The 20146-nt window shown below is 38.6% G+C and overlaps 1 protein-coding gene across 1 annotated transcript in view; it reads right to left on the reverse strand.

Annotated features, from left to right (window-relative positions):
- LOC145279875 (uncharacterized) overlaps positions 1-20146 on the reverse strand; it is a 154746-nt gene that overhangs the window by 2417 nt on the left and 132183 nt on the right. The window contains exon 19 of the mRNA XM_080131336.1: positions 1-5136. This exon is cut by the window's left edge and continues 2417 nt beyond it. Within this exon, the coding sequence (XP_079987462.1) occupies positions 1-5136 (5136 nt within the window). The remainder of the gene's footprint in view (positions 5137-20146) is intronic.

The following is a 20146-nucleotide window of genomic DNA, read 5'->3' on the forward strand; positions in this document are numbered from 1 at the left end:
CAGATGGTCAGGAATACCATCGCCATCAGTATCTTTTTCAAGATCGTCAGGGATACCATCACCATCATCGTCTTTATCTATATGATCAGGAATACCATCGCCATCATCATCATCATCTAAATGGTCAGGAATACCATCACCATCAGTATCTTTTTCAAGATCGTCAGGGATACCGTCACCATCATCGTCTTTATCTAAATGATCAGGGATACCATCGCCATCATCATCATCATCCAGATGGTCAGGAATACCATCACCATCAGTATCTTTTTCAAGATCGTCAGAGATACCATCACCATCATCGTCTTTATCTAGATGATCAGGAATACCATCGCCATCATCATCATCATCTAAATGGTCAGGAATACCATCACCATCAGTATCTTTTTCAAGATCGTCAGGGATACCGTCACCATCATCGTCTTTATCTAAATGATCAGGGATACCATCGCCATCATCATCATCATCTAGATGGTCAGGAATACCATCACCATCAGTATCTTTTTCCAGATCGTCAGAGATACCATCACCATCGTCGTCTTTATCTAAATGATCAGGAATACCATCACCATCATCATCATCATCAAGATAGTCAGGAATACCATCACCATCAGTATCTTTTTCAAGATCGTCAGGGATACCATCACCATCATCGTCTTTATCTAGATGATCAGGAATACCATCGCCATCATCATCATCATCTAAATGGTCAGGAATACCATCACCATCAGTATCTTTTTCAAGATCGTCAGGGATACCGTCACCATCATCGTCTTTATCTAAATGATCAGGGATACCATCGCCATCATCATCATCATCTAAATGGTCAGGAATACCATCACCATCAGTATCTTTTTCAAGATCGTCAGGGATACCATCACCATCACCGTCTTTATCTAGATGATCAGGAATACCATCGCCATCATCATCTAAATGGTCAGGAATACCATCACCATCAGTATCTTTTTCAAGATCGTCAGGGATACCGTCACCATCATCGTCTTTATCTAGATGATCAGGAATACCATCGCCATCATCATCATCATCTAGATGGTCAGGAATACCATCACCATCAGTATCTTTTTCCAGATCGTCAGAGATACCATCACCATCGTCGTCTTTATCTAAATGATCAGGAATACCATCGCCATCATCATCATCATCCAGATGGTCAGGAATACCATCACCATCAGTATCTTTTTCCAGATCGTCAGAGATACCATCACCATCGTCGTCTTTATCTAAATGATCAGGAATACCATCACCATCATCATCATCATCCAGATGGTCAGGAATACCATCACCATCAGTATCTTTTTCAAGATCGTCAGAGATACCATCACCATCATCGTCTTTATCTAGATGATCAGGAATACCATCGCCATCATCATCATCATCTAAATGGTCAGGAATACCATCACCATCAGTATCTTTTTCAAGATCGTCAGAGATACCATCACCATCATCGTCTTTATCTAGATGATCAGGAATACCATCGCCATCATCATCATCATCTAAATGGTCAGGAATACCATCACCATCAGTATCTTTTTCAAGATCGTCAGGGATACCGTCACCATCATCGTCTTTATCTAAATGATCAGGGATACCATCGCCATCATCATCATCATCTAAATGGTCAGGAATACCATCACCATCAGTATCTTTTTCAAGATCGTCAGGGATACCATCACCATCACCGTCTTTATCTAGATGATCAGGAATACCATCGCCATCATCATCTAAATGGTCAGGAATACCATCACCATCAGTATCTTTTTCAAGATCGTCAGGGATACCGTCACCATCATCGTCTTTATCTAGATGATCAGGAATACCATCGCCATCATCATCATCATCTAGATGGTCAGGAATACCATCACCATCAGTATCTTTTTCCAGATCGTCAGAGATACCATCACCATCGTCGTCTTTATCTAAATGATCAGGAATACCATCGCCATCATCATCATCATCTAGATGGTCAGGAATACCATCACCATCAGTATCTTTTTCAAGATCGTCAGGGATGCCATCACCATCGTCATCTTTATCTAGATGATCTGGGATACCATCACCATCAGCATCTTCTAAATGATCGGGAATACCATCACCATCATCATCATCATCCAGATGGTCAGGAATACCATCACCATCAGTATCTTTTTCAAGATCGTCAGGGATGCCATCACCATCGTCATCTTTATCTAGATGATCCGGAATGCCATCACCATCATCATCATCATCTAGATGGTCAGATATACCATCGCCATCAGTATCTTTTTCAAGATCGTCAGGGATACCATCACCATCGTCGTCTTTATCTAAATGATCAGGAATACCATCGCCATCATCATCCTCATCCAGATGGTCAGGAATACCATCACCATCAGCATCTTCTTTGTAATCTGGAATACCATCACCATCGCTATCACCTTCAAGATGGTCTGGGATACCATCACCATCATCATCATCATCCAGATAATCAGGTATACCATCACCATCAGCATCTTCTTTATAATCTGGAATACCATCACCATCACTATCACCTTCAAGATGGTCTGGGATACCATCACCATCATCATCATCATCTAGATAATCAGGTATACCGTCACCATCAGCATCTTCTTTGTAATCTGGAATACCATCACCATCGCTATCACCCTCCAGATGGTCTGGAATACCATCACCATCATCATCATCATCTAGATGATCAGGTATACCATCACCATCAGCATCTTCTTGGTAATCTGGAATACCATCACCATCGCTATCACCTTCAAGATGGTCTGGGATACCATCACCATCATCATCATCATCTAGATAATCAGGTATACCATCACCATCAGCATCTTCTTTGTAATCTGGAATACCATCACCATCGCTATCACCCTCAAGGTGGTCTGGAATACCATCACCATCATCATCGTCATCCAGATAATCAGGTATACCGTCACCATCAGTATCTTCTTGGTAATCTGGAATACCATCACCATCGCTATCACCTTCAAGATGGTCTGGGATACCATCACCATCATCATCATCATCTAGATAATCAGGTATACCGTCACCATCAGCATCTTCTTGGTAATCTGGAATACCATCACCATCGCTATCACCTTCAAGATGGTCTGGGATACCATCACCATCATCATCATCATCCAGATAATCAGGTATACCATCACCATCAGCATCTTCTTGGTAATCTGGAATACCATCACCATCGCTATCACCTTCAAGATGGTCTGGGATACCATCACCATCATCATCATCATCCAGATAATCAGGTATACCATCACCATCAGCATCTTCTTTGTAATCTGGAATACCATCACCATCGCTATCACCTTCAAGATGGTCTGGGATGCCATCACCATCATCATCATCATCTAGATAATCAGGTATACCATCACCATCAGCATCTTCTTGGTAATCTGGAATACCATCACCATCGCTATCACCTTCAAGATGGTCTGGGATGCCATCACCATCATCATCATCATCTAGATAATCAGGTATACCATCACCATCAGCATCTTCTTGGTAATCTGGAATACCATCACCATCGCTATCACCTTCAAGATGGTCTGGGATACCATCACCATCATCATCATCATCTAGATAATCAGGTATACCATCACCATCAGCATCTTCTTGGTAATCTGGAATACCATCACCATCGCTATCACCTTCAAGATGGTCTGGGATACCATCACCATCATCATCATCATCCAGATAATCAGGTATACCATCACCATCAGCATCTTCTTTGTAATCTGGAATACCATCACCATCGCTATCACCTTCAAGATGGTCTGGGATACCATCACCATCATCATCATCATCCAGATAATCAGGTATACCGTCACCATCAGCATCTTCTTGGTAATCTGGAATACCATCACCATCGCTATCACCCTCAAGATGGTCTGGGATACCATCACCATCATCATCGTCATCCAGATAATCAGGTATACCATCACCATCAGCATCTTCTTTGTAATCTGGAATACCATCACCATCGCTATCACCCTCAAGATTGTCTGGGATACCATCACCATCATCATCGTCATCCAGATAATCAGGTATACCATCACCATCAGCATCTTCTTTATAATCTGGAATACCATCACCATCGCTATCACCTTCCAAATGGTCTGGGATACCATCACCATCGTCATCATCATCCAGATAATCAGGTATACCATCACCATCAGCATCTTCTTTGTAATCTGGAATACCATCACCATCGCTATCACCTTCAAGATGGTCTGGGATACCATCACCATCATCATCATCATCTAGATAATCAGGTATACCGTCACCATCAGCATCTTCTTTGTAATCTGGAATACCATCACCATCGCTATCACCCTCAAGATGGTCTGGGATACCATCACCATCATCATCATCATCTAGATAATCAGGTATACCATCACCATCAGCATCTTCTTTGTAATCTGGAATACCATCACCATCGCTATCACCCTCAAGATGGTCTGGGATACCATCACCATCATCATCGTCATCCAGATAATCAGGTATACCATCACCATCAGCATCTTCTTTATAATCTGGAATACCATCACCATCGCTATCACCTTCCAAATGGTCTGGGATACCATCACCATCGTCATCATCATCTAGATGATCTGGTATACCATCACCATCAGCATCCTCTTCATTATCAGGAATACCATCACCATCATCATCATCATCTAGATGATCTGGAATACCATCCCCATCCTGGTCCTCGGGAACACATTCTCCTTCATCATCTTCATAAACAATTCGTTCACCTGGTGCAAGGTTTTTGATGTCATCTATTCCAATGGTATTTTCCTGCACGTCTGGAATACCATCACCATCATCATCATCATCAAGGTTATCTGGAATCCCATCACCGTCAGTATCTTCCAGATGATCAGGAATGCCATCACCATCATCATCCTCATCCAAATGGTCTGGAATACCATCACCATCAGTGTCTGTCATGTCTTCACTATTTTTGTCCAAATGATCTGGAATACCATCGCCATCATCATCGTCATCAAGTATGTCTGGAATACCATCGCCATCAGTGTCAACGGGTTCTTCTTCGATGGATAATATCTTCCTCTTACAGAACGTGCACTCCTACAAATAAGTTGAAACATATTTTTTTTAATTTCAGGATTCATTTGCATTCATTAATTTTAGAAAGTCAGCTACAACACTAACAACATTTGATTAGGCCTAGCAATGTTTTTTACAGATTTTTATATCTATCTACTCAAAGGCCTTATATGCAATATGCTGAAGTTGGATTTATCTCCAAGAAACACATTAAGATGCTTTTTTTTGGGGGGGGGGGGTTACACAGTGATCACCACTTATCAAGGCCCGGAAGCCACTCAGGGATAAAGGTTATTGCAAGTACATTACGTTAGTGTGGAGATTTGATGAAGTGTTTACTTAGGGGGGGCGGTTCATTAGGAATTTGTTTACATTGGACTTGAAGACATCCAAGTTGTAGTCCAGTGGGAAGCAGTCAGACGGAACAGAGTTCCACAGGCGTGCAGTTCTAAGAAAGAAGCTTTGTTCATGGAATCCGCGTTTTGACTTAGGTACAGATATAGAGTGGGGGAAATTTTTCACAGGGGATTCAGCTAGACAGGTGTTTTTCGTGAAAGATTGGCGAGGGGAGACCAGAGATTGGAGTTCAGACGAGCACCTGCCATGGAAATAACGATAGAACAAGGACAGGCTCGCAACGTCTCTTTTGTGGAAGAGAGGTTGCAGGGTAGAGAAAAGGGCGTCCCCCACTAAGCCACGAAGTCTATTTTGTACTCTGTCAAGGCAGGATAGGCTGTTTTTAGCAGCTCCTGCCCAGATATGGCAACAGTATTCCATCCTTGGATGTACTTGGCTTTTATATAGATAGAGAATTGTATCAGTAGTGAGATATCTTCTGGAGCGGTAGAAGGATCCCACCATCTTTCCAGCGACCTTAGCAACAGACTTGATGTACGTGTTCCATTTCAGATCAGGAGTAAAGGTCAACCCCAGAATATATTTAGTTTACCCAAACAGGTTCATGAACCAAATTAAAAAGCATCAAATGCAACAACTCCAAACACATGTCTCAAATGCTTCAATGCTTTATCTCTCCATCTTATTATTCTTACAAAACATTACCCACTCATCTCCCACTTCTTAATGGAGATTATCTTCCTACACGCCAAACATTCTCAAATGCAGTCTTTAATAAACAAGTGCTAATCAATATAAAACAAAATGTATGCATTAACAACAAAAATATATTTTCTTTAATAAAAATTCCTTTTATTTTTGCAATTTTCTTTTCTTACAATTCTATGAAGTTGCATTGGTTTCAATGTTTTAAATACCTATATGAAAAAGATTAATGGAGGTCTTAGTAAAATATAGTTATCTCCCTTAGATCAATGAAGAGTTTTAGATAGGCACAGCCAAAACGGAAGAACGGAGTAAGTATTTTTTTTAAATCTACCAAAAATCAAGTAATTATCCAATCAATACGAAATTTTCACCAATTATTAAGTGAAGAATGAACTTTATAATGGTGTACTTTTTTTCATAATCGATATTTATATATATGCATTTTTTCCTACACCCCCTTCTTCATTTGTGGTTACAAATATGCTTAAAATAATCAGCCGAAACTGAACAAAATATATTGTATTGTGGAGAGGGCGAGAATTGTAGATAAAACAAACAAACAAAAAACAATTGCGCACGTATCAGATTTTAAGGTTGAAAATCCGAATTTTGAATGTGTTTAATTTTTCATTTATTGTATTTTGAAATGTGAAATTCGTTGAACATATTAATAATAATTATTCTTTCAAATTAACTAAAAAAAAACTTTTTTTCTTCATTATTTTTGTGAAAAACATTACTTTTAAATCTTTGAAAAATAAATTAATAATTTTCTTTTAGTGAGTCCCAATATTGCTCATATACCATTAAATAGGAAATGCTTTGAAGAATCGATACCAAAAAAGAAAAAAATCAATAAATGATTGCACATTTTGCTAAAAATATAATTTCTTTTGGCAATTTGTTGTTATGTGGTAGTTCCTCACTTATGGTAGACCATAAAAGCCTACAAACAGTTGCTTGTATTTTCCTTTTTGCTGTGATTTGCGATTGACTTAGTTTAAAGTATGGGAGACTTACATCTACCACAATCTCTCGTCCAGAAAATTTTGGTCTTGATGACAAGACGACCAAGCGTGATACTAGATGCAGGAGTTGTCTAGCATTCATAAAATGATCACTCATCTGGTACTGGCCAACCTCATTGTTGCTTAACTTCGGGGTTATGTAGGCAACAAATATGTATCGCTTATGAAAAAAGTTTTGTTTTTTGGGGGATGGATATTTTTTATGAAAACAGAATTAAATCCTTATAAAGTTGATTCTTCACTTAATCGTCAAAACGTTAAAAATACATGGAAATTTACAGGACTAAATGACTTCATTTATTTATGTAAAGGCTACCGTAGTTTCTTTGAAACTATCATTAAATCTTGATTTTTTTTCATTTTGCCAAGCGAAATCTATAGAGTGAGATAAAATATGGAATTATTTGAAATTCAGGAACTTACGTTATAATATTTTAGCATATTCTAAGAATAGCAAATCATCCTTAATCTTATTTAGACAAAAAAAATAATTGATATAAAAACCTTTTTTAAAAAAATATTCAAATGTGTTATTCATCGAGACAAAAATTTGGCTTGAACTTTGCGCTTTTTCGAATTTTTTTTTTGGGGGGGGGGGTGGATATGTTTTATTTTGTTATTTTATGATTTTTTCTGTTTTTTTTTATGGGTATTTTTTTTTTTTGACTGGAGATTATAGTTATAGGTAATTTTTAAATTTTTATTTTTGAATAAAAAATAATTATTCAAACAAAAACAGTATGTTCTCGTAGAGTAGTTTTTATTTTATTCAAGAAAATAAAAGGTACTCATATTTTCTTGAGTCATGCACTTATTGAGCCATGCTGAAATAATGACATTATTATTTAGAAAGTCATTCTTAATATGGTGACGAGAGGGTGTTGTGTACCTATTTTGTACTTTCACCTAACAATTTAATAAAAACAGGTATCGTAAAACTTTAATTAAATTTGAAAATATTATTTAAAAATAGCATGGATCAATAGGTGTCCTAGCACCAAATAACACTTCACTGTGTTTGGATATGAGAAAAAACACCGACGACATTCCAAGAGAGGGACACGCTAAAGCTTTTTTTTTTATTTTTGTTTATCGTCACAAGTGCTAATTTGTTAATGATTACCTATAACTATAATCTCCGGCCCTAAAAACTATCCATCCAAAAAAAGAAAAAAAATCATATAATAACAAAATAATTTGTAAAGCGCTAAGTTTAAGCCAAAATAAAAAATATCCATTCAAAAAAAAAAATAATAATAATAATAAAAATAATCCAAAAGAGCACAAAGTTCAAGCCAAAATGAATAAATAAAAAAAAAACTAGACCACACACGCAAATTTCCTTGTAAAAATAATAATTGCGCCGCCCTCAACCGAACTGCGTACAACATCAGAGCCGATGTGTATTTCACTAGAGGGGTAGCACTTGTGTACGTCAGACGAAAAGTTTTATATCATCTGCTTTTCATATGATAAACTTCAGGTTTTTATTTTTCTGGGAAAATAAAGTTGCTAAAAAATAATGGATTTTAATAGATTTTAATTCGTTTAAAAAAAAAAAAAAAAGCAACTTGGTTTTTCTACCATTTTTTGGCCGTGCCTAGTTCTAGCAGAGTACCAATATTTGCTTTGTTTTTGTTTGTTTTTATTATTTTATTTTTTTTTTATTTTTTGGTTTTGTTTATTCCCTAAAAGTTTGGCTGGTACTCTTGCATAATTTGACCCGAATTCTCGTGAATTCCCGTCAAGCATGGATCGGGCGAGACTGGCAATTATCATTGTCAGCCGAGCGTCGTAACAGACGCAGACTAATGAAAAAAACAAAACAAACCAGAAAAAATACAAATGCAAATAATCAAAACAAAAAAAAAAAAACCTTGTAAAATGAAAATATGTTTATTTCATTTTAGTATTTATTTTTTTTTTTTTTGCAAAATATTTATCAACAGAAACTTTTTTTTGTTTTTTTCTCCAAGAAAAGATTTTTTAACCATATAATTGTTAGGTGTAAGTACAAGTTTTTTTTTGTTTTGTTTTCTTTTCTTTTTTGTAACCGTATTTTTTTCTTTTTTTTTTTTTTTTCTTTTTTTTCAAGACTTGTTGTGCAGTCAATTTTTTTTTGGTGGCACTGTCCATTTGTACATCTCCAGGAGAAACCATCCTTTGCACACAATCTTTTTTTTTTTTAAGTAAACATTTGTGTTTACAATTGTTGCATCTCATTTTTGGGGGACAACAATTTCTTCTCCTGACAATATGAGATTATCTGTACCAATGTTTTTATTTCTTTTTCTTACATGTATAAATTTATTTTCTTGCCTGTCATTTTTCTGTTTGGCGAGTTTGAAAATATATTTGTTTGTCAGCTTTCTTTTTTTTTTTTTTTTTTTTTTTGTTTGGTCGCTGTCTTCCAATTCGAATGTCGTCTGCTTCCATTCAGATAGTGCTTTTTCATTGGGCTAATCAAACTCCCAAAAATTCAATTAAATAAATAAATAAATAAATAAATAATCAGAAAATAAAAAGTCACCCCCGCCCATCTTAATATCGTCTTTAAAATTACTAAGAACATAACAGAAAAAAATAATTAAATAAATAAAATAAAATAAAAAGTCGAGTTAGCGTTTCCACATTTGAACAATGCTCGACTGACACCGATGATTGCCGGTCTCGTCCGATCCATGCTTGACGGGAATTCACGAGAATTCGGGTCAAATTATGCAAGAGTACCGTTTGGCTTTAAATATTAATGTCAAAATGATCGTGAGAACATCTTTTGCTTGTAATTTGTTTTTAGAATCGAAAAATATTCATACATGTGACTGTTTTTGTTTTGTTTTGTTTTCTGTTAAAGAAACGATAATTTTGAACGCTAATTGTAAGAAAAGAAAGATGCGATTATTTTTCGTTTGTTTCAGATACTTTTTTTTTTGTCATTTTTTTTTTTTTTTTTTCTTACATTTACTCGGTTGGTTTGTTTAAGGAAAATTGGTCCTTCTGCACTTTAATGCCCGTTTTTCCATGAGTCGCACTCGGCAATGTCCGACGAAAAACGGAAAACGTCGGATTCTAACGAGCGTATCAAGAAAACAAAATAACCGCCGTAATATAATGAGTGAATGCAAGTATAAAAAAAAAATTTTTAAATAAATAAAAAAAAAAATGAAAGAAACAAAAACAGAAACAAAAAAATAAGAATTACAAAATTTAACTGTTTTATTATCTTTTTAGGCAATTGTTTGGTACTTGTACAGTTTAATCAAGACATTAAAAAATGAAAATATCGAAAAAAAAGTTTAAATTGTACGTATCCGTTATGGAACGAAGTTCTCCGAAAAAAAATTCACTTAATTTCATCAAGTAGTTTGTTTTTGTTTTTGTTTTTTTTACATCGAAAAAACAATTTGTTATGCTACCGAGCAAAAGGTTTAATTTTTAGGAAGAAAGCTAGTATTAAAGATGGGGAGGGGTGTCGGCGCTTTAACTGGAGTTATCTCCCCGTGGCGTGTTCAATAAATTTCATAATGGCTGACTTCAACGTGCTGTCATAAAAACGTGTTTTTCCGCTGTAAAAAAAACTACTCGATCAAATTAAGTGAATTTTTTTCGGCTTTGTATTACTGTACACATAGATTCGAAAAAGTTGTCAAAAAACAAATATATAACAAATAAATGTTATAAAAGGCAAGATAAGTTATTTTTCTACCTAACTTGATATATTTTTCGGGTTTTTATTCAATGTAACATGTTTATTCAGCTCGAAAAGCATACAGTGTTTACCGATGTATTGGAAAATTCAAAATGGCGCCCGACACTCTCTTTAACACGGTAAGTTTGGGAAAAGATGTTATAAATAATAAACTATACAAAATACTGCTAGAAACTCGCTCAATATGTTACCGTGGCATATTTTGATATATATTCGGTGTTTTTTTAATAGTATTTTGTCTAGTTTATTATTTGTAACACCTTTTGTAACGTGCATCCAGGAGATAAGCGCCCGCGTGTTTGCGTGTTGTGTGGGTACGTGGGAGAGACGGATGAGGGGAAAAAGACTTACCTCGAGACCAGCTCAGCGTTACCGACCAAAAATAGAAAAGAGGACCAAGATGGCGACCGCCGTCTTTTGTAAAGTATGATGTCTCGCAAAGTCACACGAATTCTCGGAATATGCAAATTTAGCCGGCCTAGAACGACGATAAAAGCGGGTGAGGGGAAAGACGTGGGGGAGTGACGATTGAGTTGGCTGGGGAATCGTGTGGCTATTGCTTCTTGTGCCGTGTTGAGGATATCTTACCGTGTTAAAGAGAGAGTCGGGCGCCATCTTGAATTTTTCCTTACATTTTTTTCTTACAAGCTATTCCGGCCATTTGGCCTCTAGGACTATGACCGAGTCGAAATTTGACTTAAAGCTCATACCCGAGTTTGACGGGTCCACGTCCATCGTCGACTGGGTTGAAAGGGTCGAGCTGACGTGCGACCTTTTTGAGGTGAAAAGGGTACACACTGTAATTCCCCTGAGATTGGCTGGGGGTGCCTTGAGTGTATATCAGCAACTCAGTGCTGCCGAAAAGGGAGATGTCACCGCAATTAAAGCTGCGCTGTACAAGGCATTTGCCATGGATCCTTGTACGGCCTATGAAAAATTTGCTTCCCGAAAACTTCTACCGGAGGAAAGCGTGGACGTTTTCTTCGCTGAGTTAAAGAAACTCGCAGTTCTGTTCGGTGGAGGGGTGTCGGAGCGGACGCTCGCGTACGCGTTTGTGGCGGGCCTTCCCACTCGGGTGAAGCAGCTACTGAGAGCCTCAACCAGCGTTTCAACAACGACCATGGAATACTTGATGGAACGTGCTCGAGCCATCATCAAAGATGAGGAGGACCTGGGGGAACCAGTTGTGATGGCGACACAGACAGGCCAGATTGGCGCTTGGGAGATTCCGAATCAGAACCCTGCAAGCAATGGGAAATGTTTTCGCTGCAGCCGACGCGGACATTTTGCAAGGAATTGCACCAACAGGGGGCGTGTGCGCTGTTTTAAGTGTGGCGGTTTGGGGCATCTAGCCCAAAACTGTGCGGGAAACGTATCAGGGGAGAGGATGTCAGCGCTGCCCTGCTCCCCGAGCAAAATTTGAACAAGGCGCAACCAGTAATGACCGTCTACGTAAACAGGATACCCTGCTCAGCACTTCTCGACTCAGGCTGTTCGCATACTATAGTGAGCACCAGGCTGTGTCCAAGTTGGACTAAGAGGAAGATCAAAGTCACCACGATAGGAGGCGAGACCCAGACATGCTGTGGAGCTGGAACTGTCAAGATCTACACGGACACCGGTGCAGCCACTAAGATCAATGTGCTCGTGACCCAAGGAAATCTCCTGGGGTTTGTCCTGTTGCTCGGATACGATGCCATCAAGGCGCTGGGGGGAGTCGCAATTCATCGGGATGGAAAGGTGCGATTCTTAGAGGCCCCAGTGTGTGCAGCGCTCCATATCGATCGGCCGGATTTTACAGTGGACTACGACTCGCGCAAGAGGGCCTGGATTGCATCTTGGAAGTGGACCGAGGGAATGGCACCGACTAAACTCAAGAATGGGGTTGCAGAGTACCCTATACCCAGTGAGGCCCGAGCAGAATACGAAAGGGAACTAAAGGCGTGGATCCAAGATGGCTGGTTAATCCCCTACCCTGAGGACAAGCTTGGGCCTCCGAAGGGTCTAATACCCTTGATGGCAGTAGTCCAGCATAACAAGTCGAAAGTACGGCCCGTGCTGGACTATAGGGAGCTTAACAAGCATATTGAAGCCTACACTGCCGATGCTGATGTATGCGCCAGTAAGTTGAGGGAATGGCGTCAGAAAGGCACTAATGTCTCAATATTGGATTTACGAAAAGCCTATTTACAGGTGCGAGTTGATGAGACGTTGTGGCCGTTCCAGACAGTTTGGTTCCAGGGGCAGAGGTACTGCCTTACACGCCTTGGCTTCGGCCTAAATGTGGCACCACAGATCATGAAGACTATTGTCAACACAGTATTGTCCCAAGAAAAGCCCATGAGGGACTCAACGTCAGCTTACATTGATGACGTATACGTCAATGAAGATGTACAGTCTGCGTCGTGTGTCAAAGAAAAGTTGGCTCAGTTTGGTCTGGAATGCAAGAATCCCGAACGTTTAAGGGAAGGAGCACGTGTATTGGGATTGGATGTTTATGAAGAGGATGGCACCCTACAATGGAGGCGTGGCAGTGAAATTCCAAGCATCCCCAACCTCGTTACAAGGCGGACCGTTTTTTCTTGGTGTGGAAAACTTGTTGGTCACTTACCGGTCTGTGGCTGGCTCCGCACAGCTGTTGGTGTGATTAAACGCAGAGCAAATTTAACAACCACGGGTTGGGATGACATATCCGATGATGTCCTACTAACTCTGATGATTAAAGAGACACTGGAGAGAGTGAACAAGAAGGACCCTGCCTGTGGGCGGTGGTGTGTTAACGGAGACAACGTAGGTGTGTGGGTTGATGCCAGTTCTTTGGCGTTGGGAGTATCGTTGGAGCAAGGAGGAAACGTGTTCGAGGATGCGTGTTGGCTGCGGCCCGTAACAGATTCTCAGCATATCAACCTGGCAGAGCTGGACGCTGTTGTAAAGGGGGTAAATCTGGCCCTGCAGTGGCAGTCTAAGAAGTTGACCTTGTACACAGATTCTCTCTGTGTCTACCACTGGGTGTCTGACACACTTTCAGGACGGACACGAATCCGTACCAAGGCAGCAAGCGAAATGTTAATACGGAGAAGGCTAGACACGCTAAAAAACCTGGTATCTGAGTATGGGCTATCACTGAGCGTCACTCTGGTGCCATCACATTGTAATCGTGCTGACCAACTGACCCGTGTACCTCACAAATGGTATGAAGCCGCGAAGATGGGAATGGAGATTACTGCTCGATCTTGTGCAGTTGCAATCGACCCATGTCAAATACAAAAAATTCATGCACAGAGCGGACATCCGGGTATCAAGAGGACCCTTTATTTTGTGAGGCGTGCATACCCAGCCGTGACCAAGATGGATGTCAGACAGATCGTCAGAAATTGTGAGGCTTGCCAGTCTATTGATCCTGCACCAGAGCGATGGCAGAAGGGTCGCTTGGAAGTTGAGAGTGTGTGGCAGCGGCTGGCCATGGATATTACCCATTACAGTGGCAAGCCCTTTCTAACTCTCATTGATTGCGGGCCTACAAGATTTGCGGTGTGGCGGCAGATGACCAGACAGGATTCAGCAAATGTTGTTCGCCACCTATGAGGATATCTTACCGTGTTAAAGAGAGAGTCGGGCGCCATCTTGAATTTTTCCTTACATTTTTTTCTTACACCTTTTCCCGAACTTACCATGTTAAAGAGAGTGTCGGGCGCCATTTTGAATTTTCCATTACATCGGTAAACACTGCATGTTTTTGAGCTGAATAAACATGTTACATTGAATAAAAACAAAAAAAAATGTATCCAGTTTGGTAGAAAAGTAACTTATCTTGCCTTTGATAATATTTGTTTGTTATATATTTGTTTTTTGACAACTTTTTCGAATCTATGTGTACAGTAATACAAACCCTTTTTTTCGGAGATCTTCAGTCCAAAAGGGATACGTTTTTTGATATTTTCATTTTTTTTTTTTTTGTTAATGTCTTCATTAAACTATACAAGTACCAATTGTTTTTCTTTGGGGGGGGGTAATAATTTTTTTTTTTTTTTTTTTTTTTTTTTTTAAAGAAAAGTTTTGGGCAGCCGACGACTGCAATTTTTGTAAAACAATTTTTGTTTATGCATTTTATTTTGCAACAAAAGTTTTTCCAGTCGATCCGACCCGATATCGCACTCTCGCCGTAGTTTTTTGTGTTGCCATTTCGAACGCCCACAAATAATCGTTGGTATCAGGAGATGGGACTTCTAGAAAACAGCGCCACTGCGCAAGGACGTCCATTGTCTGCAATGGCCATTAATGAATAATGCACCTTCAGCTGAAACCGTCGTTTACGTTTCGTTTCTTCATGATGCATTTTCGTATCTTTTCTACGTTGCTAGCTGCTGGTTTCTGTGGCTGCACAAATTATTTCCAGCCTGAATTGATTCATTTTCCTTGTTATTTATTTATTTCATTAATACAATGAAACTCTACCCTTTCTTTATTTTTCCTGATAAAACTCTTTCCTTTTTTTTTTTTTTTTTTTTTTTTTTTTTCCAGTTTTAACGTCTGCTAATTTGAGTCTCTTTTGATTCGCTCGTTATAATTCGGCGTTTTCCAGTTTTTGCCGAGCGCTACTCACAGAAAAACGGGAAATAACGTGCAGAAGTACCGCAAAATTATTGTACTGGCAATGAAAAAATATTTTTCTGTTTGAAACAAACAAAAAAAATATATGTTGGTGTTTTTAATATTATAAGATTTGTTACAGTAAAAAAAAAAAAAAAAAAAAAAGCCGCCGAAGCTTTAAAAGTTTAATCCTTGCTTTATCAAAGATTTTCCTTCTTGGTATTTTTTAAAGGTTAAAGACTAATTTCTTAATAACCTTACAATAACATTTACTTTTTAATTAGGAGATAAAAAATTTTCATCTAATGAAAAAACGTGGGTTCGTTGGTTTTTTGTTAATAGTCGCGTAAAGACTACATTTTATATTAGCGTTATCAACCTTGTTACATTTAAAAAAAAAAAAAAAAAAAAAACAGTTCGTCGCAGCTTTCTTTTTGAATGCATGATTTAAAAATATATCACGTCCTAAATTATGAGAATGAGATGAAAAAAAAAAATGAACGAATTTCTTAGTAAATAAGAGTTATCTCCCTCTGTATATTTAAAATTATATGAAAAAGAAGAAAAGCATTCCAAATTTTTTTTTTTTTTTTTTACAAAGGCATCACCACATTATCAAGGTCCAGAGGCCACTCAAGGATAAGGGTTAAAGAGTGTACAGTAGAAATTGGACATTAGTAATGAAAATTTGGTAAATTTGATAACTTATATGGAACGGTTCATCAAGAACTTATTTACTTTAGACTTGAACACAACCATATTGTAGTCAGCCGGAAAGCAGGAAAACGGAAGACAATTCCACAGGCGTGCAGAAGAAAGAAGCTTTGTTCATGGAATCTACGTTTAGGTTTAGGCACAGATAAAGAGTGGGGGGAATTATTGATAGTGTTTACAGCTAGACGAGTGTTTCTTATGAAAGTTTTGCGAGGGGGGAACATAGATTGAAGCTCAGTTGAACACTTTCCATGAAAATAACGATACATCAGAGACAAACTCGCAACATCTCTTCTGTGAGATAGAGGTTGCAAGGAAGAGAAAAGGACATCTCCTACGAGGCTACGAAGTCTATTTTGAACTCTATCAAGGCAGGACAAGTCCTTTCTAGCAGCTCCTGCCCAGATGTGGCAAATGGAGGGATAATACATCATAGCATTGAGGGGGGGGGGGTTGTCTTACGTAGTTTTTAATGAATTTTAATTGAACCCCCCCAAGTACTATTATGTATTTTTTTTTTTTTGTTTTAGACAATTTTTTCTTCTAATTTTAAATTGTCCGCCAATGAAAAAAAAAAAATTTGAAAATTCTGTTTTGAAAAAAAAAAAAAAAAAAAAAAGTCTTTCCGATATTATCCCCCCCCCCACACACACACACACACTTGGAGTGCTTTTCTTCCTTTTCATATAATTTTAAATTGTCCGTGGAAGATTTGTACGCCAAGTGAGAAGGCAGTTTGCTACGCGAAAGCACATTTTAAACAGACGTCGTTTATGCTACCGCGCATACGCAAGCTGTAAAATGGCGAAAATAGTCACTGGGATCAGGGGTTAATACCATGCAAAGGGTAAATTTGTGACGTGTTTAATTATCAGATTTGTTGTCAGCGATCTCGAATACCCTTAAAAGCCAAATTAGAGTGGTCGGTGTTCTGTTGTAGCGTACCAAAAATATAATCTACTTTTAGTAAAAGTAGAATTAAGTCCCTTAGACGAATCAGTCCTTCTTCATGATTGTCTTTAACGCTTCCGCTTCGTATACAATGAACGTAATGCCAATTATAGAATAGTTTGGATTTTCGGCGCTTTTTTATACAAGGTCATTGGGCAGAGTGAGACAACTCCATTTTACTAAGAAGTTCGTTCATTTTTTTTTCATCTCATAATTTACGACGCTAAAACCAACGATATTTTTAATAAATCAACATATCAAAAAAACAAAGCATCGACGGTAATTTTTTTATGTAACAAAGTTAATAACATTAATAATACAAAATGTAGTCTTTACGAGACTATTAAAAGAATTGTTTTTGTTTTCATGTCACAATTGACGACGCTAAAACCAACGATATTTTCATTAGATGAAAACATTTGAAAAAAACAAAGTTGCGACAACTTTTTTCGACTCTTTTTTGTTTGAATTAAAAAGGAAAGTAAAATTGTTTTCAACAAAACTTTCTAGTAAAGCAAGGATGAAAATATTTTTAAAAAAGCTGCCGCGGCTTTTTTTTTTTTTTTTACTGAACAAATTTTCTGTTTAAATTAATCATGTAAAAAAAAAAATATTTCATATAAAATAAATCGCAGTTTTGTTTAATAAAAATTACAATTCCTCTACAACTATCGTCGCGTTTTTATTTTTTATAATGTTAAAACTAGATGTAGCGTTATTAATTATAAGCTTTATTACAGTAAAAAAAAAAAAGTCGCCACAGCTTTAAAAAAAAGTTTCATCCTTCATTAAAGAGTTTGTTTACTAAAATAATTTCCTCTAAAACTATCGTTGCATTTTCGCAAAAAATCTTACCATAACAATTATTTGTTAATTTTTAAAAAGTAGTATTTTTAAAAAGTAGTATTTTAAAAAAAAAAAAAACGTAGTCGTAAAAATTCCATTTCTTTTGTAATATTTTTGTTCTTTGGGTTTTAAGCTTAAAGACTATATTTTTTGGTACTAGTAGTGCACTTATTGATCCGTGCTGAAATAATAAAGTTGTGGACCTACCACATGTGGTAATTGTGGCACAAAACACCATCAATATAAATGCCCAGCTAAAGGCAAATACTGCCTAAAATGCAATAAAAAGGGACACTTTGCTAAAGTTTGCCACTCTAAAATGGGAGACGAGGGGCACACACGCAGACAGTCATTCCAGCCACAGAGGAAATATAATAAGAATAAAATCCACATGGCAGCAGCACATATGGGTAGCAATGACGACAGTTCCACAGAGGAGCTGTACTTTCACACAGTAAAGGAATTACCGTTAGCGACCACAGAAGCTTTCACTAAACTGAAGATAGGCAACAGCAAAGCCCAAATAGAGGTTGACCCGAAAATCGACACAGGTGTAATGAGCAACCTGTTACCTAAACAGGTATTCAAGGAACTGAAAGGAGTACCACTGGAAAAATCAGCTATAAGGCTAATTGTGTTTGGAGGCTCAACGATAGACCAAGAAGGGACCTGTCGTTTAGGGGTCAGATCCCGCGACAAGTTCGTTAAAGCGACCTTTCACGTGGTGAAATCAAGAGACCCTATACTAATAGGACTCCAAACATCAAGAGAATTAGGGCTAGTCACCCTTTACTTGGCTATAAAAACGGACACAACTCATGTGACGGACAAAGCATCCCGGCCTACTCCCCCGCACGACATGAAACCGGTCCCCGTGCAGGAACCATGTACGATGGGAAACCTTGGAGAAAGGAGGAAAATCATTGAGGAATTTCCAGACGTATTCGACTCCATTGGTTGTCTGCCAGGTGAACACACCATCCATTTAAACCCCGAAGTACCACCAGTTGTCCACCCACCACGTCGAGTCCCAATATCCCTAAAAGGAAAGTTGAAATTGGAGTTGGACTCCTTAGAGGCCCAGGGAATAATTTCCCCTGTAAAGGACACAACGCCCTGGGTAAACTCATTCGTCTGTACCACTAAAAGGAACGGATCGGTCAGGCTATGCCTCGACCCCCGAGACTTAAATAAAGCAGTGCACAGACCACACTATGCGACTCCAACATTCGAAGACATCACTGCGGAACTAGACAACGCTAGATGGTTCACAAAAGTCGATATCAAGTCCGGCTACTGGCATTTGAAACTGGACGAAAAGTCGAGACGTCTCACAACATTCATTACCCCACATGGCAGATACATGTACAACAGGTACCCCATGGGAGTCAAATCTGCCCAAGATGAGTTCCAAAGAGCCATGCAGGAAAACTTCGGAGACCTCGAAAATGTCCTATCCATATGCGACGACATAGTAGTGTACGGATTCGAGGAAGACGGCAGTGACCATGACAAGGCACTGAGGCAGCTAATGTTTAGAGCAAGGGAAAGAAACTGCAGGTTTAATTCAGAGAAATTTGTGGTGAAAACCTCCGAAATCCCTTTCTACGGCCACATAATCTCAAGAGACGGTGTCAAGCCAGATCCCCGGAAAATAGAGGCGATCACACAGATGCAACCCCCCGAGGATGCAAAGCAGCTCACCAGCTTCCTAGGCCTGGTGAACTACTTGAACAAATTCTCTCCACGACTCGCGACACTGACAAAACCCCTACGTGAGTTAACATCGAAGAAGAATGACTTCACATGGTCTTCACAGGAGCAACAGGCATTCGAAGAAATCAAAAAAGAGATCGGAAATCATACGACACTCCGATACTTCGACCCTAAAGAACCAATAGTGCTACAGGTAGATGCGTCTTCAATGGGTATAGGCGCGGCTCTGCTACAAAACGACAGACCAGTAGCATTCGCGAGCAAAGCACTTTCCGGACCAGAAACACGCTACTCAAACATAGAGAGGGAGATGTTGGCTATCGTCTTTGGCCTGGAGAAATTTCACAGTTACGTTTGGGGCCACAAAACGACAATTCATACGGATCACAAGCCATTGGAGTCGATAGCATTG

This window comes from Euprymna scolopes, chromosome 1 (assembly GCF_053919585.1).
Source record: "Euprymna scolopes isolate OS-2025 chromosome 1, ASM5391958v1, whole genome shotgun sequence".
NCBI lineage: Eukaryota > Metazoa > Mollusca > Cephalopoda > Sepiida > Sepiolidae > Euprymna > Euprymna scolopes.